Source organism: Melozone crissalis, unplaced genomic scaffold, assembly GCF_028551555.1.
Source record: "Melozone crissalis strain CALT ecotype California unplaced genomic scaffold, PUWL_Pcris_2 ptg000019l_1, whole genome shotgun sequence".
NCBI lineage: Eukaryota > Metazoa > Chordata > Aves > Passeriformes > Passerellidae > Melozone > Melozone crissalis.
Genome location: NW_026535797.1, coordinates 12216475 through 12244214, shown reverse-complemented (window position 1 = coordinate 12244214; position 27740 = coordinate 12216475). Strand labels below are relative to the sequence as shown.

Genomic DNA, 27740 nt, shown 5'->3' with positions numbered 1-27740 from the left:
CATTGGTAGGATGGCACCAAGCTCTGCTCTGAGCCTCCTCTGTCACACAGGAACTGACCCAGGCAGAGATGCCGTGTGTGAACTCTGCACAGCCCAGTGTTTGTAACAGAGCTGAGGCACAACCAGGCCCTGCTATCCCAGCCCACAGCTGCCACCTCAACTGCTCTTGTTCACATATAACTTACCAAGTTTTCTTTTAGTTTTGCATTTCTTTCCAGTTATTACAAACTCTAACATTCACACATAAACACCCCCATGCCCCCCTCCCACTTCGTTGCCATTAACCCTGAGGCTAAAGAAAAGATAATCCTTCCTCAATACAAGGAATTCATGCTATGACTTTGGATTCCTTTTTCCCCCCATCCTCTATCAATCAGTTTAAATAAACCTACAGAAATTAGTCCCAAAGCACCTTTTATCCAACAGAAAGCAAGTCAAAATCAAAATATTAAATTACAAATATTAACAAAAACTATTATTTAATCCATCATTGTATTTTAATATCCAAATCAAAGCTATCATCCCACCTGAAGGGGCAAAAGAAAAATTATAGAGAAGAAAAAGAAACTGAACTTTAAAAATTAAGATACGAGAAGTTAAATTGCTGCTGGTAACACTGTCTTTGTTATTGCATTTAATTCAATCTATCTGAATGAAACTTGCCTATGAAATTAATAGGTGGAGCTAGCCAGCCAGATCACAGAAGATAAAGCACATCCTTAGGATTGCAGTTGTTTCTTGGTTTTGACCTCACACACAAACAGCCTTGGTTTCAGCATGCTTCTGAACAGTTTTACCTTTTGTGGCAGAGCCATCAGTACAAGGAACCCATAAAGCTGAATATCATTTTTGAAAAACAAACGCTGATTATTACAACAAATCAGTTTAGCAAGAGTACTTGAAAGGCTCTCTATTCATAGGGTGGGACTACCCATGAAACTGATTTTATACAGTTTAAAGAAATTGACTCATAACAGAACACTGTTGTTCGAGTCATAAACGCTTTGTGTCAGGGGCATCTCAATGCCTCATTATTATTACTGAATTTACACACGGACTATCCTCATAGCAAACTACTGTCACGCTAATAAAATGGTCTGGGGAATGATGCACACCACAGGCTTGATCTTCAGAAGCTCATCACGCAGCTTAAGCTAATGGCAATTGCAGGCACTCAGGTTCATACGAGGATACGGCATTACACGATTTTCCCTGGCTGTTTGTCTCACTGTCAGATGTCTCTGAGGTCTCAGCATCGCCTCGGCTGCTGCTGGATGGACTCGCAGCCCGTCACAGCCCGAACTCAGTGCCCAGCTCTGCTAATTGCCCCTAATCCAGGCAACGGGAACGCCTCTCGCTTTCAAGTGAGGAAACGCCCCGCATTGGGTGGCAAGCACACAACACAGCTATTAAAATGCAATTATACTTCAGGGTGAGGAAGGAATCACTTGTGGGAAGAGAAGGTTGTGAGATAAGGAAAAATTCAGGCCTGTCCCAGAGATTAAATAAGATACCGAAGATACCAAACGGGCAGCACAAGAACATCGCACCCTGCCACGACAGAAGATAAACAAGTAGCAGGTCAACGGACAGCACCGGACCACAAACAAAAGCAAAAGTTTTCCAACGCTGTCTGGTGCTATTAACACTTTCCTCAGAGCTCCACGTCCAAGCCCCAGCCCCCCAGGAGGCACTACCTGCCCTCACAGCGCTCCTGACACACACAGCGAGCCCCTCCGGGCCCCTCGGCTCCCGCGGCGGGCCTGGGCACTCAGGGCACCCGGCCAGCCCTGACGGGGAGCTGTGCCCCGCCTAGGGAGTATCAGCCTCTGCACAGGGCTGGGGACACCCTCCCTGCGCGGCAGGGAGAGGCGGGGGTGTCCTCCGGGATTAGAGGAAAAAGGGTCTCTCTACCACACGCCCCTCCCGTAAGGGCACGCAGCGGGCTAAAGGGAGAGAGAACAGAGGGAGGGACGAACCCTCGATCTGCCACGCTGCTCTGAGCTACGGGGGGAGGGTGCGGGCGCCCCCCTCCATCTTAAGCCCGACACCGACTTACCCGCCCGGAGCCTCCGCGCGCTCCTATTGGCTGGGGCGGCCACTGCCGCGTCACGTGGGCAGGACAAGCCCCGCCTCTTCCCTCCGCCCGTGCCGGGCCCGAGCCGTTGGCGGGGGAGGGCCGCGCGCGTGCTGCCGGTGCGGCGCGTGCGCACGCGCCGGGGAAAAGGGGGAGCGGCGGGGGCGCGCGCTGCTGCGCGTGCGCCGGCGGCGGAGCGGCGGGGGGGCGCGAGGCGGTTCCGGGAGCGCGGGAAGAGGGGCGGGAGCGCGGGGCGCACGCGCCGGCGGCGGGCGGGAGCGAGGGCGGAGGGGGCGGAGGTGCCGCCGGTGCCGCCCCGCAGGAAGCGGAGCCTCCCGGGCCCCGCTCCGCGACAGGGCGAGGGAGCGAGCGAGTGGGAGAGAGGCCGGCAGCGAAGCGTCATTTTCCGCCGCGGTGCCACCCTGGGACGCCGCTCGCGAGGACACCGGCCGGGAGCCTGGAGCGGAGCAGCCTCCGCCCCTCCCTGCATCCGCCCCGTGCTGCGAGGCGGGACGTGACCGCTCCCCGCTGCCCGGCGCGCAGCGGCTGCCCCCTCCCAGCGGAGCCGTGACCCCTCCTCCGGCTCCGCCGCCGCCCGTCCCGAGGAGCGAGACCGGCACTTGTTGCTGCCGCGATGGTGACCGGCCCGGCCGAGTAAGGGACCGCCGAGCCCGTCGGGGAGAGCAGCGCCGAGCCCGGCCCCGTTCGGGGCATCGCGGGGTGTTGTTTCCCCGCAGTGACGGCGCCTCCCGAGCGACGCCAAGACTTTGGTCTCCGCGTGGGAATCGCGCCCGGCATCCCCGGCCGCGCCAGGTGGTCCCGGCGGACGGAGGGGGCACCGCCGCCCGCCCCATCCCTCGGCCGCAGCCAAAATGTCCTTTTTCAACTTTCGTAAGATCTTCAAGCTGGGCGGCGAGAAGAAGAAGAAACAATACGAGCACGTCAAGAGAGATTTGAACCCGGAGGAGTTCTGGGAAATCATAGGAGAGCTGGGCGATGGTGCTTTCGGTAAAGTGTTCAAGGTAAGGGCGGGCAGCGCGGCTCGTTTGTGTTCTCATAGCTGAGAAGTGACTCGGAGCGTTGCCGGTGCCCGCAGCGCTGCCTCGGGCTCCTGTCTGCCGGCTCCCTCTCCTCGGGATCCCTCTGGCAGCGCCGAGTTCGGGACAGCTCGGCTGGGGCGCCGAGCGCTGCGGGGGACGCGGCCGGAGGCTGAGCGGGGCATCCCGGCGCCTCTTGGCCACGGAGCCTCGTGAAACTAAAGATAGAAAAGACCTATTAGGTCATTGTCCCGCCTTTGCTCCACCCTGCCCGCTGCTGGATTGCTCACTTCTCTGTGTTTTGGGTTTTTGGGGACTCGTGTACAGTATGGCTCCTAACCTTACAAAGATTGCATTTTCTTAGATCCGAAGTTCATACTTTTTTTTCCCCCTGTACGGAAGGAACCCCATGAGCAGTAAAACTGACTCTGTGTGTAGTGCACAGAGCCAGGCTGTCGTCACTTTAATGGGCATGCTCCCATCTTGTTCCATGTGGAGTTGAATTAAGCAGCTGTGTTCTCGTGGCTTTCCCTGTGTGCCGGAATCCATGTGTTGGATCTCCTAACTTCTCTCAGTTGTTTGCTCTTTAAATCTTTAAGTGTACTGGTACAAGTAGGGTTTTTAAGAACCTTATCTAGAATTTATCAAGCCAAGTAGACTACAATGGCATAGATACAACCCTGCTAGTGTTTGAGGAGACTTCAGCTTTCAGGCAAATCTTCAGCTGCTTGCCCCTTCCTAAAAGGGTGTTGATGCTCCATGTTTGGTTTATGGATAGCGTGGAAGAAACATCCTGGTGGATAAGCATGAGAGAATTGGGAACTGACACGAATTGAAGCTCTGGAGCTGCTTCTGGAGACGAAGAGAAAATAGCACGAGAGGATGGCATTTACAGTCTTTCTGAGAGCTAATTCGGTCAAGAAACAAATTTAGAGTACTGCATTTGAGAGTTTATGAAATCTGGGTGCTCATGAAACTTGTGCTATTTTTGGCAGAAGTTATTTTAGGTTCTGTTGTACTGTGGTGGTATCACCTGTTTGTATATTTGAGCAGAAGTGCCACAGTACGGTCAGAATGTTAGGTGGGGTCATTTCACCCAAGGAATTTGTGTCAATGTTCTATATTAAGAACATCTAGTTTATTTAGATGCTGGTGTAGTACACAGTCTAGATGGTGGTTCTTTTGTCAGTTTAGAAGATTAGACTTCTGGGATTTTTTTTTTTTTAAAGGCTGGGAATGTGTCTGTCATAAAGCCTGCTCACCACAAACAAGTAACATCTCTAACAGCGCTTCCAGAGTATTGAAGTCTGAATTTGAGCTTCATAGTGGAGTTTTGATTCCCATTTTCTGAAAATATGCCTCAGATATAATACTAAATGTGTTTTCCTCTTCCCCCACGTGATCTTCCCCTCCCATCTTCAAACCTCTTCTCACTTCATCTGTATAGCAGTAGTAGTTGATGAAGGTGTCTGAGCAAGGCACCGGGTAAAATTTGCATTTCAGTGTACTCTGTACAGAAACAGGAGAATGTTTTCCACTTCGATGTCATTTTTCACTTCCGAGATTTAATTCTGACTGAAATGACAGAGTTCACTGTCGAAATTGCTCGTAGGCAGCATTACAGATGTGCTCTGGTCAACTTGTTGAAGTTGACCAGTTGGCCCTTATGAGAATTAACAGGCAGCATTACTGATAAAAATTCCCCTTTAAAAAAAAGTATGTTACTGCATGTGTTCATCAGCATTCTTTTTGTTTCCATCTAGTTTGAGAAGGAGGCTTATGCACAGATACAAACTGTACTTGTGTTCGTACACCTGAGTGTGCTTCCCAAGAAACATTGTGGAAAGCAGGAAAGGTGTGTTAGGTTGTTCTTTCATGGACATACACCTCAAATGAGAAGCTGCAGGAATAGACATTCAATTCCTTCTCAAATTTTGAATTCAAAACTATAAGCCAGAACAAAGCTCTCAAGAATGCTTGAAGACTTTGTCTTTAGGTAATGGAAGTGTGGGGGTTGGGGTTTTCATTTTGTGTAATGGATTTTGTTTTGTTTGCCAACCCCCCCATCACCCTAGTGTCAGTTACATTTGCCAAAAGTACATTTGCCTTTGTTTAAGATCTTAGGATCTGTGTGTGACAGCATCTTGGCAGATGCATGTTAAAATGGAATTGCCATATAAATGTTTGTATACTTTGAATTTCTAAAAAGTAGGTTAGATTGGTTGCATGCTATGATTTCCCATAGAGGGGTAATTAGTTTGGTTGTGCAACTGATCTTCTGAACAAAGTGTCAAATATTAAAGTAAAAACTCAAAACCAGCTCTAAATTATTCTGACAGTACTGGGAATCCTCCCTGATTAAATAATTTACTTAAAAACGCTGTCCAGTGATAATTCATTTTGTGTACTGAAGTCTTAAGGTCATTGAAAACTTGTGATTCATTCTCCTTTGCAATCAAGTACAAGGATCCTGCTTATTTTTTTAATACCTTAGCCAAATTTCTAGAAGAGTTTATTTCCTTTGAAGCTGTTTGTTGCAGCATTCTAAGGGTTTTTGAGTTCTGACAGTTCATACATTTGTATTCACAGGCCTGTGAGTAATGTTCAGAAATACTCTGTTTCAACTGCTGTTGCAAGTCTCTTGTGATCAGGGGAGCTCTGTAATTGCAGATTACTGATGGCAAAGGTTTTATAGCCCTGTAGGACATTTTATTCTGGCCCTTTTCAGGCTCTTCAAAGAGGCCACTTTTAGGCTGTTTTCTTTTTGCTCTTGGCTAATGAGTAATGGTGTGGATTTCTGTCCTTTTACAATTTATAGATCCTTGCAGTACTTCAGTGTCAGGTGATGGCTCTTGAAGAGAATTTCGAGTTTCCTGATGATAGAATTTTATGTGCTCTTCGTGGATTATTTAGAATAACTGAGTGGACTGCTGGAGTTCTGATGGACACTGGAGGCTGATTTCAACTTTGAAATTTGGCAGTCAGACACAAAAAGCTCCTAAAACAAAAGAGGGACAGTTTGAAACTGCTCTTGATTTGATTAGGTTAAGTGCCCTGAAAAAAACATGGGCTCTTATTGTAATTACATCAGTTTGCTTTAGAAAGTAGTTACATTATTATATCATGTTGCTGCATTGTGTGTTCTAGTACCCTGTTGTGTCAAATCGCAATTCTGTGCACATTTGTAAGCATTGCTTCAAGGTAGATCAATGTGTTGATGACTTTCATCAACTTTAAACTATTTTCTGAATTCACAGAAGTAAATATTCAGATCATGTGAAAACAGACCATTCAAATGCCTGATGTGATGTGTGACTCTTTCTTGCTACACATACCTGCATTTTCATTAATGATGTTCATCTTCCTCAGTTAACCTTTTGAATTAAATAAAGTCTTGGGCCTGTATTTCAGTAAAATTTGCCAGCCTCTTCTGGCAGTAAGAACATTGTACACTCATATACAAGATTTACATTGCAGAAAGGCATTTTCATAGTGTCTAGTTGTCTCTGAGCCCTTTACTAGGGGATACTATTCCAAGAAATTAATGTACTTTTGGCCACGATTATGATTATTATGGGTACCATCTGCACAAATGTACTAATTTTAAGTCTTCTGTGGGAACAGATTCTACAGAGGTAAAACATATGTGGCACTATATGATATAAGACAGAATATCTCTATATGGTATGTGCATATAGAGATAGTATATCTATATTTTAATTATTATTAGGGAATCGTTTGGACTTGTCTGCTTAGAATTTCATTCAGGCTTCTTTGTTTGAACTGGAGTGTTCTGCCCCTTTATAGTATTACACTATATTCATTACACTAAATCTAAGATGTTGGAAGTATTGTGTATACAAAATTTTCACCGGAGTTCAGAAAATGAAATGAAAACTTCATATGAAGTTACTAGCACAAGTTTTCCAGCTCTGAGAATTAACTGGTGCTTGGTTTAAAAAAAAAATCTGTTTTTTCTTTGGGTTCAGAGAAGAAATTTTGTGCAAGCTGATAACCCTAATCATGGTGAACAGCATCACCCAATTGCATTATTCTCTGAAAATCACTACATTAAATGTTCATTTTTACCTCTATTGGCAGTAGTGGCCAGTACCAGCTCATCTCTGGCTGGTCATAGTGGACTTTGGACAAGAGTGTTTCTTCAAGTCAAATAATCCAATGGTGTTGCTTCATTTAAGTTTTTGTATCTGTATTGGAAACCATCTTATCTATAATGTGCCTATATGACTTACAGGACAGCCTGGTTTTGCCTTAATGTCTTCTACAGCAGGTAGAAACAAATAGAATTTTTAAGTAGTGATTTAATAAGACTGGACCAATTATGTCATTTAATGATTATGTGCTCTTAATTCCTTTTAATATTTAAATATGAACTGACTGCTCGTAGCTGCTGAGAAGTACTTTTCTTGTACCACTAACATATTAACTTATTTTCTAATCCTAGAAAATGCATTAATTAGTCTGACCTATAAACAAATTAAGGACAGAACAAGGAGAATTCATACTTCCTAACTTCTTTGGTCTTGTAGCACATTGTTCTAAATTCCTGCAGTTGGATATTTCAATTTGAAGCTATCTAGATGATAGTAATGGATCATGCTGCTTCCTAGGGTGGATATCTTTTAGATCTGTAACCAAGGAATCCCAAGAACTGATTTTGACCACTTACTATATCTAAGCTTGAAGCACAGATAGGCTTTGTTTTTTCTACTCTTTATCTTTTTACTGATGTGGTGTCATTAGTTCCACTAATTCTTTAGAAGAATTTGGTAGAACTGTTGAAACTTTGCAGACATTCCTTTTTGGATGGTATAGTTCCCTCTGGAAGGATGTTGCTTGAGTTTGTCTGTAGTCCTACACATTTGGTCCTAGTTGGAAGATAAACTCATATTTGAAAGTTTCCAGTCAAACACAGTGTTTCACAAATGAGTTTCATGTGGGTCTGCCATGAGCCCAGACCTGGAAAGAAATAGCAGGTGAAAATGTTCTAAATTGAAGTTCAAGACAGAAGAATGACTCAGTGGTGCAGAACTCTTGGCAATTTTAATTAAAATTGTTTGCTATAAGAAATAAGGTTTCTTCTAATTTATTGTCATTCATAATTGACTATATAAGTTGACCTCTCATTAAACTGGAGCAGTGGAATGGTGGAGTTGCCCTCAGGAGATCTGAATTAATAATATTCTCTAAAGTGCTGTGTTGCTTTGTTTAGCCATTGAGGCATTAGCAGATAGAGGAGATATGGGAGTTGATTTACTCTCAAGAGAGGAATGTAAAAGGTGCCAATATGACATTTTAAATATTTAGTCAAGTGAAATAGAACTAAACTTTACTTAAGGCTTGCTATGAACAGTCATCTCTGTAAAAGTAGCCTGAGTCCTCTAGGGCTGCTGTGGATGATGAAAAAAGATGCTTGACAGTTCATAGAAGGCAAATGATTGTAATCTTGCTGATCAGCTTGGTGCCTTGCCCTACAATGTTATCTTTATTTTCACACTATTGCAGTTTTAGCCTGATTAGAAGATAGCAGATAAGGAAAAGGCAGTGTCTGTTTTAAACTCTGGGAAATCTGTCAAAGGGAAAGCTTTACAGAGCTCTTTACACCTATTGTCCCTCCAGTAAGTTTTCTGAGGAAATGGTACTGCCAGAAAGCCAGTAAATTGTGGACTGAGATAACTTGCTTGACTGAAATGGCTACTTGTTCCTTACTTTTCCTTTTTGTCTGTAGCAAGGAAATATTCAAAAGGAGCAGAGCATGTGTCCTGCTTTTTGGACATATTTGCATCACTTGGCCTGAAATCAGCATCACAATACTTAACTTATGAGTAATGTATTGTCTGTCTGTTGCATTTGGAACTAAAACTGCAGACAGTTTGTGGAGGATAATTATAGAATGCTTATGATCAGTTCTTGGTAAGGTAGTCATCTTTTCCAAGGTTTGAGCATAGTTATGTAAGCTGTTTCAAACTCTTAAGTAGATAGGAACTCATTATTTGATTTTATTCATGTTTATTAAGTTCCCTTTTGTTTTTTTCATGTCATCTGATATATCATATTTCTTAGCTAACTGTTTGTGTAACTGTTTGGACTGTGGTTTGTTGTCTGGAAAGAAAACCTTCACATTTCAAAACTAAATGTGACTGTTTCAAGTCAAACAGATTGCAGAATGAAGCTTCTTTAAGCTGTTCTGACTTAGTGAAATAATTTTTCTATCTTAAGTCACATGCAGTCCTTTTAATTAAATAATTCTGCTCTGGGTTTTTGCAGGGGGTTTGTTCATTTTTTGGGTTTGTTAACAGAATATAGAGAATGTGGTCAAACCTTTTATCATTGGCAGGATCCTCTAGAGCTACAAGCCTTCAAATAGTAACAACCTTGTTACAGTGTTGCAGAGCAATAGTTGAAAGGTTTCTGTTGGTAATGACTGAAATTATAGTTTTGACCACCCTGTAAACAATATTTTAGAAATAATTTGTTGAGTTTGTATTTGCAAATATCCCAATCCCCAATCTGAGATTTCTTTTTATTTGATTTTGTCATTGTTTAAATTGAGCACACTTAGGAGTTCCATGTTTTGTGGGCCATGACCCACGTTTTGAGAATCTCCTAAGATTGTAAACATAATTTTCCTTCAGTGGCAGTTGCGTCTGTGTTCAAGAGGAGTCTGTAATTAAACTCTCTGATTTGAGATTTTAAATACATTCCTTGAGACCCTGGTGGCTGATGTGTCATTTATAAATACTTTTTCAGTCTTTGCTTCTTTATGCTTCCCCAATAACCTTTAATTATATTCAGATTATACACGGAGTTGACAAATTCATAGTGTCTCACCTCTTTTGCCTATTGTCTTATTTTACAGTTGCTGCCAAATTAGTCAACTACAATGCTTGTGCTATCTTTTCTTTTGATACTGTTTGGATTATTCCAGTTTTCTATGTCTAGTGATGGAAAAGCCATGAAATTTACAGTTAGAAAACAAAGCAGATGGAATTAATAGCACAGAAAGCAGATTGATTTAATAGCATAGAGTAAAAGAAGTGATGTTTTATAATTTTTCTCCAAAACCATATAAAATTCTCCCTCTAGTTCATATTTAATGACTTTATGACATGATTACATCTTGAAAGAAATTTTAAGTCTCAGATATATCTCAAATGTGTCATGGGGAAATACAGTTTCTCCACTCACAAATGAGAAGGAATTTTTATTAGAGAGAAAAAAGACCTAGTATTTGAGGAATATGTTTGAAGGATGTCAGGCAATAAAAATTGTCTAATATTCAATAAAAGCTAGTAGGCTACCTCAAACCATTTTCTAATGGTATTCATACTTCAACAGAAAATGAAGGCTTTACTGGAAATGTTTCTACTGGCATTTCAGATTTTCTGTTGAATATGCTGTACATTCATGACACAAACCAACTTAAGTATATGCAGCAGAAGAGGTACCTGAAGCAAAAAAAATTTGCAATAAAATGTTAATGTAAGATTCTTTTAATATTTGGTTCACCTGCTTAAACTACCATACTTGGTTTTAGGAGGATAGGGTGTTTCTTGAAGGAGTTTTGCATGTAAATGCAAGTTAAAATATTTAAGTTATAGATTTGTCCCTGATGGTGGTGTTGATTGGTTGGTTGGTTTTTTAAAACTATTTTGGATTAAGACTGGATTTTTCAGTATTTTGTGGCATTGCATGTGTGTACATAGAGAGGTTAATATAAGGCAGCTAAGCATGAATTGTAAATTGGAAGCTGAGTGAGACACAAAGTGTTTCTCCTCTGCCTGGCATGTTTATATTTTAGCCATTTTCTAATTAGGTGATTGCCTATAGCCTAGAGCAAGAAATTGCTCAAACCTAGACTCATGCTTGAATCAAGTTCCACACAAAATGTAGCTTAAAGAATATTCTGACTACCTGAGGCATGCTATTCTATGATATGATTTTCAAATTTTACTTTACTTTCTGGGGAGAAGAACATGAAGAAGTGAAAAGTTAAGAACATACTGCGATAGTCAAATCAATTTATTGATTAGTGTTTAAAATTGGGTAAATCTCTTGTTACTACAGAGGACTGGCTGTTACTTTCAAGTGTCCATCTTGAAAATTTATGTTTCAGAAAATTTGAAAACGAATGATGCCATCGTGACTAAACAAACTTTATTATTTTCAGGACGATTGGATGATTTCTTCTGCAGTTGCAATAATGGAGTTAATTTAAATCTTAATTTAAACTCAATTTAAAATGAGTTGGTGAACAGAACTAAAATGTTTTGTGGCAGGGAAACCATTACCCCAGAACTGAAGTTGTGCCTTACATCACAACTGGTTTACTTGCTATGGAAGCAATGGTGAATCCCCATCCTAAGGCCGAATTGGGTTTTAATCCATCTAATTTAGTAATAAGCTGGGAGAAGACTGTCCCTTTGCTTTCTTCCTATCTTCTTGAAAGGCCTTTTAAATCTGAGACTTCCTTGTTAAAGGAAGACTTTAAGGAACTGGGTTTTGTCTCCAGAAATGTTTAGTCATAGCTGTGATTCAGAAAGGGTTCTGAGGAAAGTTACTGTAACTTTGTCAGTGATAGTGTAATAACTTGGCAAGACTTTTACACAGGATTTTATTATTTCTTTATGTCCCAGATAATGGTTCTCCTGAAACAGATTTATGCTGTAAAAACAAAGGTTTTTTCTAGCACGTCTACACTGTGCATTATAGAAGAAAACTTTAAAATTGTATTTCTAAATAGTATTTTACCAGGAAAAGTTAATACCTTTGTAATCAAAAGGTTGTAAAACAATAGTGGAGAAATGTTAATTGAGTGCCTCAGCAAAAATTAAAATGTTGCAGTTAACCCTCATCTCCTTCACAACCATTGTCTCAATCAGGATTTATTCAATTCATTTGCTGCCTTTTTTTATTTTGTAAAGTTCAGTCATGTTCCTGCCCCACCTTCAGCTTTTCCTGTTTGAGGCCCAACCTTTTTAGTCTGCTTACTATAAGACAACAACTTGACCCTTTAATAATTTTGATTGTCCTTCTCATTCTCTTACTTTCTTCTGTGGATGCCACCAATCTTACAGTTCACCATTCAGGCAAAAATTCTCTGGGTTTCATTGCTGGATAGTCAAGGGTCAGAAACTCAGGTCTGTGCAGCTACAGCACACTGTGAGCTGTGCTCATCATGGGGCAATTTGCCACAATAGTTTGAGCAGGAATTATCCCCAAAACAAACTCAAATCATCCCAGTAATGTGGAGAAATGGATACTCTCAGAGTTAAGCTGAGCTTTTTTAGTCATTCACTCTTTCCAACTAGTTTTTGCTATTAGTGGAGATGTACTAACCAAGTTTAAAAGTAACCTATCTGCTATTTTTCATCTCTCTGGGAAGGAAAGTGTGAAAATTTGAAAATCACCACTTAAACAGTACTGACAAGTGTTTCCTGTTGACAGGGATAGCTGGGGTACCTGACAATGTCCCCTTTGCTCTTGGCTGTAGCTTGAATTTCAAACTGTCTCTTGGTAGCAAATATAGGTGTTCTGGCCAGCTTAAGAACCCCGTAAGCTGGTTGTTGATTTTTGTGTTGCATTTGAATAAAAACAAACAAACCCCACAAACTGGCCTTAGCACTTAGAAGTGAAATATAAAAAGGAGCTCATGTACATTGTTTTCCTCTGCTGTTTGTGGTGTTTGTTTCAGTGTTTATTGATGCTGTTGTAAATTTGTGGCCTTTAGTGGCCCAACATAGGACCTCACTTTTTGCCAGTGCAATATAAAGAAGATTATTCTGAATCCCTAAAAAGCATTTAAACAGTGTGGAACTGTGATAATTACTAAGTGAAACAGTCAACAACACATTGCTGTCCAAAGCAGTGCATTTTAGTAAGTGCAGGAGTGACACTGGAATGATGAGTGTCAGGGTCTTACCGTGACTCTTTTTCACAGCAGTTTGGGCGGGCGCAGGTCGGTGCAGGCAGGGTTCTGGCAGGGGATTGTCCTTCCCACATCCTTCCTTGTGACAGGCCTGGTGCTTGCCAACCCCGTGCTGATCTGCTTCAGGAACTAAGCCATGCAAAAGCTGATTGTCCATGTAATCTTCTTGGCTGCCCAGACCAGCTCACGAGAGGGCCAGACAAGTGACACTGCCAGTGGAAGGGAAAATTGACAGCACATTGTCAGTGTTGGCTTCAGTAGCTGTCAAAGGGTTGCATATTAATACTGTGGAATTGTTAAGGTATGTCAGATGAATGCTTTTAGTCAGGACAAAAGGAAAAATAGACTTGTTCCTGTTGTAGGAGCCATTTGCTGTTAGCAACTACTAAGAAAAAGGTACTTATGGGAAATGCTGGTGGTGTTTTTATCAGCCAGTGGTTCTGTCCCTTAGCACCACTGATGTCCATGCTAGGTGCATTTTGTTATTTAGGCATAATTGCAAATTGACTATAAGCCCATGATCCCAGTTTTAGTTCAGGTGGTGATTCTCTTTTCTACTTTAGGTATGCTCAATAACTGCTAGAAAAGATTGAAAATTTTCTAAGACTTACTATTTGGCACTAAATCTAACTCATATGAGGAAAGTACAGAAACTGAATTGAATTTGAGTTGAGTAAGGTGTTCTGGAGTAAGAAGTGGCTTTGATAATTTTCCAAAGGGAGCAGAATTCTTTGTTCCCTCTCACTGTACAAATATACAAAAGATAGTCATCTGCTCAAAAAGCTTTCAGCCTACTATTCAACTAAAAGAAAAAAATCATAAGAGAGAGAGAAGGAGAAGAATAAAGAAATGAAGTAATTTTCCCATAACAAGGCCTCCTCGTGAGAGCCATGCAACATCACTTCTTGAGGACATGGACAAGATGAAGCTTCCATAATTCCATGAAAAGTAGCATTGCCACACAGCTATGAGGCAAGAACAAGCATGGGAGATGTTCAGGAAGAAGCATTAACTGTTCAGTGTTACCATGACTCTCAACAGGTCTGTCAGAGGAAGAACAATGTTCCAACATTAGGTGAAAACGTTACATTGATCAGTGTTTGTTAGTTGCAGGTGTCTGAGTAATATAGTACAATTTCCTTTGCACATTTTGTGCATTGTGCTTTTCACAGACTTGAATTTTGTCTTGATTTGTTTATCTGGATTTTTTAAAAAATAATTTTATCAAGTTATGCAATTATTCCCATGGCCATTTGTGTTTACCAGTAGCATTCTAGGTAAATTCTGAACAAACGACACTAATCAGTAAAAAGTCAAACAGCAAGTGCATAGAACATGAGAATTTTAAAAATACCATCAGTAGCATGCTTCTGAATTAAAATTTCCTTTGAGAATTGCTGATAAGTAATATGATTTCCATTCATATAGTTTCTCAGAGTAGTAAATTTTCTTAATTGTTTAGTTGTTTAAATTCAACAATTGAAAAAACCCCAACAAACCAAACAGTTAATCTGAAAGGCAGCATCAGAAAGCAGCATATTCCACTACAGTGTTGAATATGAATGAAGTTCATTTACAGAACCCAGGGTGCTATTTTTGTGGTACTTGAATAGCCAGTTGTCAAGGAATAACAAATGTTTATTGAGAAGGCTCTTTCTCATTTCTTGAGATATTGTACTTGCAGCACAAAGGTAGCCAGCTTATCTGAGCTGTGTGAGGCACCTTTTGAAATTTCATTTTGTGCTTGTGAGGTGCTGTGAAACTTTAGGGTCAGGATTTACACCACAAGAGAAACTACTGTCAAGTGATAGACTGTACTAGCATTAAATAGCATATACCAGCAGAATGAATTTAATAATTAATAAAGTTTATTATAGTAGGACTGACTTGAAAATAACTTGTTTACATTACAGAGTGCTGAATAACACCAGCTTAATTGTTGATTTCTTTGTTGTTGTTGCTGTCTTTGCAGTTGGTTTCTGTTAGATTGCCTTAGAGATGGTATGTAAGGAATGAATGAGTCCCTGCTAGAATTCTAAATTTTATTTTTAAAACATATGAATACTAAAAATAGAATGTAAATTAGTTTACAATTTCACTTAGAAGTGAGGGATAATGATGTACAGCTTTTTTAGTTGAAACTTTTCAAAGCTACTCCTTTCTTTTACTTCTTTAGAAATAGAGGAAGTTTCATTTTAACAGACTAGTTAATGTGTGAAGCAACAGAATATATGCTTTGATAGTTTTGCAATAGTTGTTGCCAGTTTCAGTGTGGTATTTATGTATTGTCTCATTTCCTTTCCCTCTGCTACAACTGTATCTCTTTGTAAAACACTAAATCTTAAACTGCCTACATAGTTTGTTTTTCCCTTAAAACATATGAAGTATTCTGCATTTGTTGTGTTCATTTTAGGAGGGCAAAGAATGAAAAGGGGTAATGATGCTTCATTCATCTTGTTTAATTTAATCTTTCCCCTCTGGCTATTTAGCTGTGCTTATTGTGAAATTTGAACATTGCAGTATCAAATTATACAGAACCTTTTCTTAAATTTGCTGTATATTTGAGCTAGTAAGATGTTTACACTTTAAATGACAGTTAAGTTACATCTGTTATAGGTCATCATTTTCTGCAATAGATACATAAAATAAATTGTCTTAGTGCTGGTCTTGTAATGCCTTCCTTCTGCTATGTGAAATGTAGAGTTTTTAATAATATTCTTTACTTTTTTTGACAGCAAGTTTTTTTAATTTAATGACTATGCCACATTGCATTTCTGGGGCTCTGTAGTTCCCCTAGTAACATGTCAGAAGGCCTTTGTTGAAGGGTTCTTAAAGCCCAAAGAAATTGTCGTTTTTCTTTCTTTATTATTTTGTTGACTTGTTGATATCCAGTTGGGAAGGACAGAATTTTCCATGCTCAAGTCAGATGCTCTGTTTTTTTCTTGTTTTGTCATAATGAATGGCTGTGCTGGGTCAGCAAACAGCTGTAGCCATCTTGCATCTGATCTGGCTAAAAAGCTCTGGGCAAAGCAGATCCCAGTTTTGTTTTGTAATTTAACTCTGAGGAACTGTGGGTTGACTGAGCCACTGTATTTAAAGAAAAAAAAGGACAAAAAAGTAAAAAAGGAGTGTAGTAGATCTATACTTGTACATCTGTGGATGTACACTAGTGTGTTAATCTGTGTGTACACTCTGCAAAGTGTGAGTAAACAAAATGACTTGGTGCTCATGAAGCCAAAAGACTCTGAGGTGTCTGTGTCTGGAGAAGGCTCCAGTGAGCTTCAGCTGCTCCAAATTTCTCCTTGGGAAGGGGTTAGCAGGAGGAATGCTGGCTCTGAGCTCCACTGAACTAAAGCTCCTTACAGATGTTAATGATTAGAAACAAGATTACAGCAAAAACTTCCCAGATGAACGACTTGGAAGTTTTTTGAGTCCTATGTTCAGACAAATCATAAAATAAGCAAAAGCAAATCATAAAATTCTCAACCTGGCAGTGGGATAATTTTCTGATAAAACCACAGTCTGTACACAGCTTCAACTCTGACTTCTTGTTTGTCTTAATTATAGGGAACAGCTAAAGTTAGTAATTATGGTGTGATTAAAAATTATTTCTTGATAACATTGTTTCTTGGAAGCACTCCTGATTACATAATTTGGAATAAAGGTGTGTTTATTATTGGAATAGACTGAATTTTAAGCTGTAGTCACTAAAATAAATTGGTAAGCATTAAGCATTGTGTTGGTTTTTTCCCTAATGACACAAAACCAAAGAAATAACTGTAGGATGTTTGTAATCCAAGATGAAGATCCACTGTGTTACTGTCTTTCTTGGAGGTTTAAGTTAGTTTGGAGCTGTCATTGCTGCTGGATAAAACTGAGAACCTCTGCCAGCAACTGTTAGTGACCTCTGCAGGGGGAAGATACTGGCAAAGCAGCTTAGCACTGTGGGGATAAATCTCAATTTGTCACAGCTCCCTCTTCTCAAATTTAGGAGTTGATTGCAATGCAGTATTGTGTGTTTTAATGCTGCTTTAGCAAGTAGGATGTACAGTTATTATAAGTGAATTTTGGGAAAAAATGCCACTCCTTTGCACATAGACCTCTGATACCACCTAATGCTTTAGTTACAAATGCTTTCCCAGTATTGTCAGCTGGTTTTCCCTGTTGCTTTTATGAAAGCCATCATGCAGCAAAAGAAGGGAAAATGAGATATGTTATTATAGAACAGCATGGCTGTTTTTCTCTTGCCAGTATTTAGCAATTTTTTCTTATTTTTTACTCTGTTTTAAATCTATTTGCTTAAGTAAGAACTATGCTGAAATCTGATATCTTCTCCTGTTAAGGTTACTGTAAAGGACTTTTTCAGTTATTTTGCACATATTTGCCAGTTCAGCTCATATACTCTTCAAAGATGAATATAAGTATTCCTTCTAATTTCAGTGGCACAAAGCATGTGCAATCAGGATGGAAACTCTACTTAGCTAGTACACAAAATACCACAGAATTAATGAGAATACTTAGTGGGAAACATGAGGTTAAACATGAAAATTATATTTCATACCACTCCCAAAAATAACTTGTGGAATCCTCAGAAACCAACTGTGGAGGAAGCAGAAGAACCACAGTAAGTACGAAGTACAAGGATAATGTTAAAAGAGTGAAGTTGTCATGGAAACGGCTCCCAAACGAGCGTAGCCACAAAGGCAGCACCAGACCACAGGATCATAAAGATGCTTCAGCAGTCAGGGATGAGCCCTGGCCTCCACTTTTGTAGGAGGAGCATTTGCTTGTAGGAAACAGAGGCACTTTTATCTGTATTTCTATTTCAGCGGTGGTTGGGTTTTGGTTTTTGGTGGGTTTTTTTGTTGTTGTTGTTGTTGGTTGGTTGGTTTTTTTCCCCCAGCATTAAACAGAGAAACTGAATTTAATTAAGTTTAAGTAGAAGAAACTGTATAGTAGGGTAGCTGTGATACACTGAGCAGGCTGGGAAAATGTTTGGCTGATCAGTTGTAGTTCAAGGGTGTATCATCTTCTTTGGGAGATAGTTCATTTCATTAACTTTTGAATAAATCTTCTGTATCCATCATTTCAGCAGGTTTCACTGAAGTTAGCTGTTTTTTAATTCCTTGGGCCAAGCATATCTATAATTAAATAAAAAATTGAATTTATCTCCCTTTTAAAAATTTATTACTACTGCATTTTCAAACATCTTGCAGTGAAGGTTCTTGCAAAAAACTTTGACATTATTGACTCATCTTAATTTCCAGAAGTCTGTGGAGGTTGCTGTCTTCTTCATTGGCTGAACTTGTGTTTTATTGGTAAAACTGGTTTAATATTGCAAGAGTAGCTATTTGATCTTGAATTCAAACTGATACTTTAATTACATTTTTTAACATTTAGTGTTAGAATTAATGCTTCCTTTTATCTAAGGTAACTTCTAAAATTCACTGATGAAGAACACCTTTCCATGTTTTTGAAAAGAAATTTGAACACTTGATACTGGTCAATCATTTAAGGTTTTTTTAGTTTCAAAATGTACAAGACATTGTTAATTATGTTATAGGAAACTTTGACAAAAGAAAAGTCCACTGTAGTTGTTTCAGTAGGCCACACTACTGCTTATATTTTTATTTGATAGAGCTGCTAAAATTTAAAATGAGAGCAATTTTTTTCCTTAATTCATATGTTCTAAGAAAGATTGAAATCTCTGCTCTGTGGTAGCTCAGAGAAACAGCTCCTGCCTTTGTGTTGTACAAGGCCAGCCTTTCAGTACTGATTACCCAGGCACTGTCAGAAAATTTATGTGGAGCTAGATCTGACAATCCCAATTTTACACAAAAGTGGAGCTTTTTATGTGGGAAAAAACATCTTTTGCTGAACAGGGATGTGTATATTTTTCCCCTTTTGACAACTTTGATGATCCATGATTATGACTATATGGTTTTGTTGAGAAGAATGAGTCAGAAAGGAAAAGCTTCTTAATTGATTTGTTTTGCTGCCTGCAAAACATGCAGTGAGGTTATGTAACATCTCACAAGAGATCAGGCATCAGGAGGAAAGGTGATGAACAATTTTCTATCTCATATCTCAGCTTTGTTCCTGGCTGGCTGAGCAAGAGGTAAAGGATGTACTTAACTTTTTTTCAGTTGTAAATCTTGTTTAATATTTGAAGCTGCATTGCAGAGGGGATACACAGCTGGGAAGGAAGCGTTTGCTGGTGATCCGAAACTGGAACAGCTCCTCACAAGCAAGGCTGAAACTTCATATTGGTCATCAGAAGATGAAAGGCTACGTGTTATCTTTGAGCTGTAATCCTATTACTGTGGAGCAGTAGCTCTGCTCTCCCTGCTGTCCAGGGCTGGGAATATGCAGCTTCTTGGCCTGGTGCCCGGATAGTAAACTACCTTTTAATATTCTGCTGTCAGTCTTTTCACAAAGCTTCTGCCTCTAGAACTCACATTTAGTTATATGATACCCTGTGCAAAAATCCAGCATTGTTAGGGAGGAGTCACTAATTTCACATTCTTGTAGGGCCTGGTTTTGTGTGGAATGGTTATTCTTCTTTCTTGAGACATTTTCAGATTTCTGCAGCACTTTTGTGCATTAGATGTATGTTGCCATTCCAGTGTAAGGGATGTAAGTTCAGACATATTCAATTGCAAGTTGTAATTTTCAAGATGATTTATTCTATACAAGCCTGCAATCCATCTTTTCAAAGTATTTAACTTAGAATTAAGTGTGTTTTTCTGTGCATTGACAGCTGATGAGACTGTGCCATCCCTTGCAAGAACCATGCTGTAACATACAGCTGGTTATTTCCTTGTGCATTCTCTCTCCTTAAGTTAAAATGTTTGCTGCAGTAACCTTCAATACATAATCCAAACAGGAGTTTTGCTGAAAGGATTGCAATGTTTGGGTGTTGTTGCATGTAACAGTTAATAATATCCACGTCATCTTGCATTAGTCACGTCTTGAGGGAATGAGTTATTCCAATTTGGTTTTCATCTATTATGTATGTATCTTTTGAAAAGATCAAATTTGGTTAATGAATCCTTCTACCCCTTTCTTCTTTGTCTGCACATAACCATTGAAAATGCCAGTTTGGATTTCTTAGCATAGGACTGAGGTTTAAGTCACTTAATCCTACATGTAGAATCAAATGTATTCAAGCAGAGCATTTGAAATAAATTGAATTAGTAGTTGAGAACTAAAATACAGAAAGAAACTGCTGGGCTACAGCTACTCAGAAGTTCTGCCTTTCCAAAATATATCCTGTAACATAAATGGCAGGTTGACTTTAATTGTTGGTGTACCCAAATGCAGAATTGCCATGTGCAAATCAGGACTGATTCTACACAATCATTTTTGCTCTGGCTCTGACCTTTGGAGAACGTTTTTTGGAAGAAGAAAGACTTCAGTCAAAGTTTAGAAAAAACAAACATACCCACACAAAGTTGCAAGTGCTTTTTGTTCCTCCTAATCCATAGAGGTTTTTTTTTCACTGTACAGTACAGTGATTCATAAATCTTGTGCATGAACAGCTAAATCCTTTTCTACCCAGTTAAAAAGAGCATGTTACTTACAGTAAGTCAAATAGTACTTACAGTAAGTCAAATAGATGGGTATTTTTCATAGAGTGCATTGTGGGGTGGAGATGACTAATGCCTTATTCAAAAAGAACTTTAAAACATAATTTTTTTCAGGTGTTACTTGATGTATACTTAAATTGTTTCATCAGTCCTCAGAAATAGCCAGTGGAAATATGCTAATTCTAAAACTTTTTTCTTTTAAAAGCTGGGAAAAAAGTCTGGATCTAGACCTACAAAATTTTACTATTTTGAGGCAGAACAAAGGCAAACGTTTTGTTTAAAATTGTTAAGATGCCTATAAAGATAATCACACTGTCTCTATAATAATTCATTATTTGTAATGAGGTGTTTTAATAGAGCTGCACAAGGAGGAAATCGTAGAAGCATACTCAAAGCAGATTTCTAGTTGCTTTAAGCAAAAGGATCTGGGAAAAATCAAAATACAAAGTGTTTTGTCAGTAGAAAAAAAAATAATATATGCTGTAAATGTAGCAAATTCCTGAGCATGTAATCATTCACACTAACTTAGCAATGCCCTTCTTGCTCAAAGGTGAAACTCAATCTGGAAGCAGTAACATCTGTTACCTGATGTAGATGGTTTACTTAAACAAAATACTATTGCCAGTATATAGTTTGTAAGCAAATTTGTGTAAAAATTAATTTCAGCTTTATTTTTTAAGTATTTTTATTTTTTTTAAGTGAAGAGTGTGTGGCCATGCATGCTTCAAAAAAGTCCATTTACAGCTAAATTTTGAGTTCTGTAGAAAGGTGCTTTAAAAACTCTTTTTCTGCACATGTAAAGCTACCAAGTCCAATCCTGTTGTGGTCAGACATCTGTTTCACTTTTTGTGTTTAATTTACAGTGCAGCTCTCGAATAGGAAGGTTGGTCTTTCGTTCTTGCTACAAAGCATGAAACCAAAACAAATGTTGTTTGCGTTACTAAGCAGACCTTTTCCTTTTTATTATTAGAATGTGTGTTGGAAACCTTCTCAGTAGTTGGTTTTCAAATGATGTTATACAGATTACTTATCTTTGTTGTTAAACATGGGAGGGCAAATATTGAGGTTGGGAAGATTTGGTTGTTTTTTGTTTTGGAAAGAATATTGAGATAAAAAGACATGTAATGGAAAACCTTTACCCTCAACATGAGATGAATCAGCTGGGACTGTGCTTTATAAGTGTGTTTTGCTGTTACTGCTGTTTTACTGAATGTTAATGTAAATGTTTATCTTTAAATATTTTATTATCTTTTGCCACATAGAGAGAATTATTTATAGCTGTGCAAGTAATAATATTTAGACCTTCAGAATTATTCCTAAGAGTTCTTACTTGCTGTCTGATACCAGCTTTTGTCTGATACTGGTGTAAAGTTATTAGGTGACAAAGTTCAGGTTTTGGGATTTTTGCTGCGTCCTGTCCTGGGATCATCCCAAATAGCTTTAGGGCCATGCACAATCCACACCAGCAGAGACATGAACTGCCTTGTGATTCTGCACATCAGAAGTTGGAATTCCCCTTGTTGATCCTTGTCTGTTGCTGCTTTAGAGAGAGCCTGTGTCCCTTCTTGCCATTTAATTTCATTTGAATGTCAAAAACTCAGTGGAGTAAATGCAGGACTTGGCTTCATGGTCTTCATGTTCAATGGGTGAAGTAGACTTCAGTCCTGCACTTCCTTTATTCAGAGGTAACCTCTGGAAATGTCACTACTTTGCAAAATAGTGTTTTTATGATGACTTGAGAAAAATACTTGTTTAAAGCTTGCTGCAGCTTGGAATTGAGCATTCCTTCAAACATAACTTACAAGAGAATTATTAGAGAGTGTATATATTTTTTGTGATTAGGTTTCAGCAGTGTTCTTTTATTAAGTAGTATTTCCTGGTTGATGAAATGTTTTGCTATTTAAATAAGTCACCTGACTTGTCTGTAATTTCTTATGTTTGAAAAAATCCAAAGAATATTTAAATGCACGGCAGAAATGCCTTTTCTTTTCCTTGGGCACCCAAAATCTTGCTTTCCCTTTGCTTGTTTTAGTTGTTCTGCACTTGTCCCTGTCCCTGGTGTGTGGGTGAGGAGCAGTGCAGGAGAGCTGGCAGCATTTATAGTGCCCACCTTCCATGGCTCCCACCTGGGGAGTCCTCCCAGGCTGCTGAAGCACAGGGAGCAGAATGCCCAAAGGAAGGAATGATGGCTTGGCAGCTCCTGAAGCTGGGATACAGCACACAGCCCCTGGCTGAAGAGGAGCTCCAGCTGCTTCCTGGGGCAGGATCTGCTTCCCTGCCTGGCTTTGGGAGCAGCGGTGCTGCCACAACGTGGGGAGAGTCAGAAGGGCAGAACCAGAGTGTAGAGGCTCCTTGACTCCTTGCCTTGTGTTAATAGATGGTGTTTGAGGAGCAGCACAAAACTTCATCGTAGTAAGGCAGCAATTATCCTGAGCTATTGATGATGGTTTAAAGAATGTGATGAGAATTAAGTGTTTTTACATGTCTTTCATTGTTTCTTGGCCTTGAGAAAAGTTATTAAACCCTTTTTCTGCTAGATTTTATCTCCTCTTTAATATGCAGGGATTCTCTTTTTGTAGAGGAGGAAACTGGAGACAGGAAATTTGTACAGAAGTGTCAAGAGAGAGAGTTGCTTTATTTCTGGGGTTTTTTTGCTTGTGCCAGTTTTCTGGTGAAATTCATGTATATGTTTGCTGTGACTTCTCTTTTACAGGCTCAGAACAAAGAAACAAAAGTTCTGGCTGCTGCAAAGGTGATAGATACTAAATCAGAAGAAGAACTTGAAGATTACATGGTGGAGATTGATATTTTAGCATCCTGTGATCATGCTAATATTGTCAAGCTTCTAGATGCTTTCTACTATGAAAACAATCTGTGGGTAAGTATTCTTCCTTTTCTAAATGTTTTTTCTTATTTCAAAAGGTTATTGAAATTGCATGTTTTTTCTTTTATCAAAATATTATTTGTCAGATTTTATCTGGATTGTCACTGTTGAGATAACTACTCCATTTCAAAACTAATTTGTGAATTGTGGGTATGACTTAGGTAATTGTCACTGCAGAATTGTGCTACCCTGAGTCATTTGGGCAGGGGTTTGAATCTAAAATGTGGAAATTAGCAGTTCATTTTGTGTATTGAGAGTGTTCTCAGGTGGTGCTTATTTGTAACAACAGGACTCAATTACATTAGCATGATTTTAAGTGAGACTCAGAATCCACACCTGAAAAATAAATAAAGTGCTGAAAAGGTCAGCCTGTGAAGTACATACTTTAGATGCCAGGGGGTTTATTGGCACTCCCAGGAAGGAAGGACAGTTTAGCAGGACTTGAACAATAATTAATTTACTTAAACCCTGGGTATTTGTACCTTGACGTGCAGAGTGTACCGTACATAGGACTGCACATCCCTGCTGTTTGCTTGGGTGGCTTCAGCTGTGACAAAACAGTTTGCACTTGTAGGTAATCCAGTGCAATATATATAGCTGCTTTTGGAATGGTACAAAGAATGCATGGATTGGGTTTTTTTTAAAGAGCTTATACTTCAAAAAGATACCTAAACCAAATAAAAGATGATTTCCTGGGAGTCTTACAAATAAGCTTTACTCTTTGAACAAATGGTGGAAGTGTAGTACCTTGTTTCCTGATGCACATTTGTTTTGTTAAGCTCAAAACTTGGTGATCTCAGTGCAGAGTAAATTATTATATAAAACAGTGGAATAGTGAAAAAATTTCAGTGCTTAAAGGTCAGCATGAAAGCAAGTAGGCATAGAGGCACAATATGAAACTGAGTGGGTAGGCTTCACTGGCAGAATAAAGATAGAAGTAAACACTTTGAAAATAAAATTGGAGCAACGTAGTTACAGTGAAATGCAGGAGCTTGTAAGCCACAAGGCTAATGATGTGGTAAATAAACAGAATTTAGTGAGGGCAAAAAAGAGAAGAATGATAGTTGGACATTAAATACATGTTTGCTTTCCAAGATTAGAAACGTGATTTCTCTAGCAAAGAGACCTTTGTCAGGCCAAACTACAAATTTTAGAGAAATAAATTCTTTATGTACAATTTCCCACACTTACCTACTTGGCACACAAAAGCATGTAAATGGAAGAATGTTTACAGGATTTACAAAGAATTGCATTATATAAAATATTTGTTGGTACCATTGCTGTGGGGATTAATTGCAATAATAATTTGAAGTATATGTGACATAAGCGGTGTGTATATATAAATGCTGTGTACAAGGTATACTTTGAGGTTTCCTCTTTCATCAGCAATTGTACGCTGCTTTTAAAATTACAGAAAAATAAAAAAATGACATACTATTTCCAATCATATTGACTGTTGACATTCTGGCAAGAAATGCTTCTTAGCTCTCAGACAGTAGATTATAATTTATAGTATTTAAAGTTTAAATTAAAGAAAAAAACCACATAAACACATAAGGAAGAGTGGGGTACCAGTCTTGGATGAGATTTCCTCTTTCTTGCTCTCCTCATTCTTTTTGTCTCCTCTTTCTCCTTTGCATATATTCTTTCTGTCCTTCATAGCATAGTTTGTGCTCATAAATAATTGCAGTATATTTTTATTTCAAAAGGAAGCTCAGAACTGGGAATGAACTTGTCCTGGTATTATTAAATTCTGGGATAAAGGCCTTGAAGTATTGTAGGCATGAATGAAAATAAAGGAAAATTAATGTAAACATCTGAATTTAATAATTTTATGTAGCTTTTCAGAGCATTTATTCTGTATTTTCATCTTGTCTGAAACAATATAGGAGATAGCATCAGCTACTGGAAAATCATTTAGCTCTTGGACTTTTCAGTCAGAGAGATTATAGTATGGGAGTAGAGCTTAATAACCAAGAAATGAGTTTGCAGGGATTATGTAAATCACATTACAAGGAGTAGGTTTAAGCTGACTGTGTCATTATGTTTTATAAGTTTTATTATGCTATTTTATAGTTGGATTAAAACTTTTGTCTGAGGGTCTCAAGGCATTTTTCAAATAATTTGTTGAGAAGTACAGCCCTACTTTTAGCTGGGTAAGAGTACCAGTATTTTGCAGGTTAGTAAAATAACTTGTTGAGGCCAAATATTCTGAAACTCTCATCTCCCAAAAATGCTCCCTTAATCAATGATTCACCTCAGTGGAACTATTTAGTTTCTAATCTCTATATTTTTTTTATTTATTTATATACAGATCCTGATTGAATTTTGTGCAGGAGGAGCAGTAGATGCAGTAATGTTGGGTAAATAAGTTATTTCAACTAATAATAATAATCCTAATACCTGAAAGTGATAATATATACTGTAACTTATTTCATATGTGTATTGTTTTGATATGATTTATGTAGAAGATCTAGTCTTTAGCATCTCTATGTAACACACAAAAGAACCAGTCTCTAAATGATGTAGTTTTTTCACAGTTCAGATAGGTAGGTATACATAATTCATAATGAGAAGGGGGCTGGGCTCAAGGAATACAATCTTTACTAGAAGGAGCAAGTATTCTGAGAGAATTTTTTTCTGACATGTGATGCTTAGAATCTGTCAGATTAATTAGTTTCCCCATATATTCCTATAGGGTTTGCTATGAACATGTAACATAAAATGCAAAAATGTTGTGATTATTTCTGTCTCTCTCTTGTAGAGCTTGAAAGGCCGTTAACAGAGCCACAGATCAAAGTGGTGTGCAGGCAGACACTGGAAGCACTGAACTACTTGCATGAGAATAAGATCATCCACAGAGATCTAAAAGCTGGTAATATTCTTTTCACATTAGATGGGGACATTAAACTAGGTAAGCATGTTGCAAATGAAACTCTTTCCTGGAACTTGGCATGGTCTTTTAATTGTATTTTCCTTAAGCTGCAGTTTGTCACGGTTCAATATTTACCTACTGAAATACCAATCTAACAATGAGAGGTTTTTCAGAAGCAAGTGGTTTGGTGCTATCAAGGAAAAAAAAACAACAAAAAAACTTGAGCAAATATCCTGACTGTACTTATGACATCTTTCATACTTCAAAATCAGCACAAGAAGTCATCATAGATCATGCTGTTTCTTAGTATAATTATAGTTCCTGATTATACTTACATTCACTCTGATAACATCAGAACTTCCCTTTGAAGTTGTTAGTTTGGAAAGGGCACATTCCTCACAGCCACCAAAAAGCAGTACCTTGTACTGTTGTCTCTTCCTTTGAGAGAGATGTAGTAATCTGAATCATCCAGCTTAGTTTTTCCATTCCTTTTTCAATTGTTTGTTGCACTGAAATTAAGACAGAACAGTCCGGAACAAAATACAGCTTACTATTGTTGATTTCTGGGGTTTTTTAAATCTAAGTTTAAGCAGTCATCCACATTTTTAATCTGATGAGGATTCCTCCATGCAGAACTGACAAAGGGCTGCTGGTGGTGAATAGCATCCCTGCATTCAGCCAGGAAAGGGCAGGAATTATCTGGATCCACTTTGTTTCAGGGGAAAATGTGTATAAGCTGTCAGCCTTTGCAGTGCCTCTACCCCTGGCATAGTTCCATGACATCCCTGCCCACGCTCAGGTTTCAAAGCCTTCCCTCTGCATGGGATCAGTGTGATCAGTTGTATTTCTTTGGATGCACAGAGGGCAGAGGTAAGGAAAATAAGAATAGTGCCACAGGGAACCAGGGCTCTAAATCTGCAGCCTTGATACAGACTTTCCTTTTAAATGTAAGCAAGATGTGTCCAAATTCAGGAATATATCTCCTGCCTAACTCATATTGATCACATCTCAGCAAGGTACTCTGCACCTTCTTTATTAGAAACTGAGAATATTTAAGAACCTGCATTGCTGTATTGATCAGTTCAGTGTGATTGTGCTTTTCCATGGATCCCTTCTGTACAAGATTATTCCTTGTACATACAATCCTTGCAGCCTTTTTTAAGTCTGCAGAATGCATGTAACTTTACTGGTGTAGCTTTTCTTTGGAGCCAGAACATTTAGTGATGCACTTGGGGTCATAGGCCTGATGTGTAAATGTAATAGAACCACTGTCTTAGTTTCTTGGCACTGCTGTAAAAGAAACCACAGATCACAGCAGGAGTCTCATGG

The 27740-nt window shown here is 39.0% G+C and overlaps 1 protein-coding gene across 3 annotated transcripts in view; it reads left to right on the top strand.

Moving 5' to 3' along the window:
* The first annotated feature begins 2438 nt into the window (after positions 1–2438).
* The window catches only part of SLK (STE20 like kinase), a 49555-nt gene continuing 24253 nt past the window's right edge, over positions 2439–27740 (top strand). For all 3 annotated transcript variants that reach the window (XM_054276798.1, XM_054276799.1, XM_054276797.1), the window contains exons 1-4: positions 2439–3099; positions 23366–23530; positions 25851–25899; positions 26301–26450. In XM_054276798.1, coding sequence (XP_054132773.1) covers positions 2950–3099; positions 23366–23530; positions 25851–25899; positions 26301–26450 — 514 coding nt within the window. In that variant the 5' untranslated portion in view covers positions 2439–2949. The remainder of the gene's footprint in view (positions 3100–23365; positions 23531–25850; positions 25900–26300; positions 26451–27740) is intronic.